General features: G+C 70.9%; 1 protein-coding gene across 1 annotated transcript in view; it reads right to left on the minus strand.

Annotated features, from left to right (window-relative positions):
- Window positions 1-555: 555 nt before the first annotated feature.
- MNEG_15103 (hypothetical protein) overlaps window positions 556-2,509 on the minus strand; it is a gene marked incomplete at both ends in the record, with an annotated part of 3,192 nt that continues 1,238 nt past the window's right edge. The window contains 3 exons of the mRNA XM_014036426.1: window positions 556-1,057; window positions 1,337-2,103; window positions 2,406-2,482. Of these exons, the coding sequence (XP_013891880.1) occupies window positions 556-1,057; window positions 1,337-2,103; window positions 2,406-2,482 (1,346 nt within the window). The remainder of the gene's footprint in view (window positions 1,058-1,336; window positions 2,104-2,405; window positions 2,483-2,509) is intronic.

The raw sequence follows: 2,509 nt of genomic DNA on the forward strand, positions 1-2,509 counted from the left end.
TCCTCCCCCTCCTCTGGCTCGTCATACAGCCCCGGCGCCGTGGGCGGCGCCACCACTTCTCTCTTGGGGTTGAGGTTGAAGAAGGACGGCCACAGGTCCCCCCAGTGCGCCTGCTTGGCCATGCGGTACGCCGCACCGCCCATCCACTTGGTCGCGTCGGACCGCGACACCACATGACGCTCAAGCCGCCCCTGGAGCAGGCCCAGGCCGCCGCCACCGCTGCTGCTGCTGTTGCTGTTGCTGTCGCTGCTGCTGCTGCTGGTGGTGGTGGTGGTGGTGGTGCTGCTGCTGGTGGTGGTGTCTGCGGGGGCGCAGAGATCCAGTATGACGTGGCCGCTGCGCTTGCGGGGCGGGCGGATGATCCTGGGAGAAAGGAGGGGGCAGGGTGGCGTGGGTCAGGGGTGGGCGGATGAATGGGCCGCAGTCAGGGTGCACACAAGGTTGCTGCAGGGCAGCGTGGCAGCAATTGCGGTAGGGGCCAACGTTGGGACTCCCTTCGAAGTGTACCTGCACCCTCTCATGTACAGCGCCCTCGCCCGCGCCTCCCACAGCTACCTTGACCAGCCGTAGCTGGACGCCGCCGCCAGCCCATAGCTCTCAGGGTCCGCCACAGACCAGTCTACACCGCCAACACCACCTGCGCCATAGGCCCCGCCACCGCCACCGTCCTCCCGCCGCTCCCCAGCACCGCTGCCATCACCCCTCGAGCCGCCGTTGCCCAAAGGGTGCTCCTCGGCCGCCTGCGCCAGCGCCGCGGCCGCCACTGCGCCGCCGAGCCGCTCCGCCAGCTGGCGCAGAGCCAGGCGCCGCTCCTCCGCCGGCGACAGGCTGGGGTGGCGGCCCTCGTCCACAAAGACACCTCCGCCGCCGCCGCTGGTTGCCCTGCTGGCCTCAGGCGTTGCGCTCAAGGGGCCCTCAGAGCCGCGCTGCTGCGGCGGGCCAGCGACCGCCTCGCCCTCCGCGTCACTCCCCTCCTGCTCTTCCTCCATCAGCCCCACTGCAGCCACGTGCCCCAGAGCAGCGCTGCCGGCTGGGACGCCCTGAGCCCAGTCAATGCCTGAGGTGACAGGTGAGCGGACAAGGCGGCGATGCGGTTGGGGCCAGCTGGTCAAGAGCCTGTGGCCAGCGCAGTGGGAGCAGCCCCGCAACACGCTGTCGCAAGCGTGCTGCCTGCGCACTCATCCTGCCTACCGCAACCACGTCGCGGCCGCGGGGTTGCACGGACCGCGCCCATGGCCCAAGGCCATCAGGGCCACCAGGGTCTTCGTCACGATACCCCCCCCCTTGAGACAGCTCCACTGCGCCTCCCCACCCCCCCTTCAGCCCATCCGCTCACCCCGCTCCTCCAGCGCCACCAGCCGCCCCACCAGGCCGGAGCCAAACGGCCCCAGCCGCGCGTTGACGCGCTCCAGGCGCGCCAGGCCGTCCTCATCCAGCGACCCTGCAGCCGCGAGGCTGCTGATCCCACTACCGCTGACATCTGCCCCGCCCTCCCCCAGGGCACCAGCCAGCGCCACCAGCTGATCCAGGGACAGGCCGGGCTCGTCGCCAGCCCCCTCGAAGTCGTCCTCGCCGCCGTCCATGCCATACAGCCCCGGCGCCAGCATGTCACCCTGGTCTTGCTCGCCGCCCAGGGCGGCGGCCCCCAGCGCCGCACCTGCCGGCGTGGCCGCGCCCGTCAAGCCCCGATCGGCCTCAGCAGCTTCAGCGCTGCCATCGCCGCTGACGGCGGAGAAGTCGACTGCAAACATGCTGCCCAGACGCGGCGCCCCAGTCCCTGCAGCGCCCCCCGCTAACTCTGAGCTGGCAATCACCTGCAACTCCTGCGACCCCTGCTGCTGCTGCTGCTGCTGCTGCTGCTGCTGCTGCTGCTGCTGCTGCTGCTGCTGCTGCTGCTGCTGCCCCTCCGCGAGGGCCCGCCATGCCGCGCGCCTGTTGAGCAGCACCTGCCGCTGCACTGCCACCTCAGGCAGCACCGCAGCCGGCCGGGAGGACGACGCCTCCACAGCGCCGGCGCCCGCCCCGGCACCGACGCCCCCCAGCCGTAGTGCGGCTGCGGCGACGCCGCTGCCCTCCTCCTCCTCCCCGGGCTGCGGCTCCAGGCTGCGGCGGTCCTCCAACTCAAATGTGCGCGTAATCTCAACACTCGGTACACCCTGAGGGCGCGCGCCGCGACTGCCAGCCAGCCGGAGAGCGGCGGAGGGCGGCATGGAGGGAAGGAGTGTGCAACGTTGAGTACAGCACGGGCCCTGACACATCTGCTGCGCCCGATTAAATTGCGGCCTGCATCTGCCGGAGGGCTACGCTTGATGGAGGCTGCAGCCTCAGAACCACCTGACACCACACCTGCGCGCCTTGCCTGCTCCCTGCCCGACCCCCTGCCCCCCCGTACTGAGCGCACTCACCGTATGACAACGTATGAGAAGCGTTCGTCCTGGTGGTCGCGGGAGCTGGTGCGCTGCCCCGGCCGCGCCTTGACACCCTGGGGGTGCGGTGGGGGGGTGAATGG

This window comes from Monoraphidium neglectum, assembly GCF_000611645.1.
Source record: "Monoraphidium neglectum strain SAG 48.87 unplaced genomic scaffold scaffold05034, whole genome shotgun sequence".
NCBI classification, from domain to species: domain Eukaryota; kingdom Viridiplantae; phylum Chlorophyta; class Chlorophyceae; order Sphaeropleales; family Selenastraceae; genus Monoraphidium; species Monoraphidium neglectum.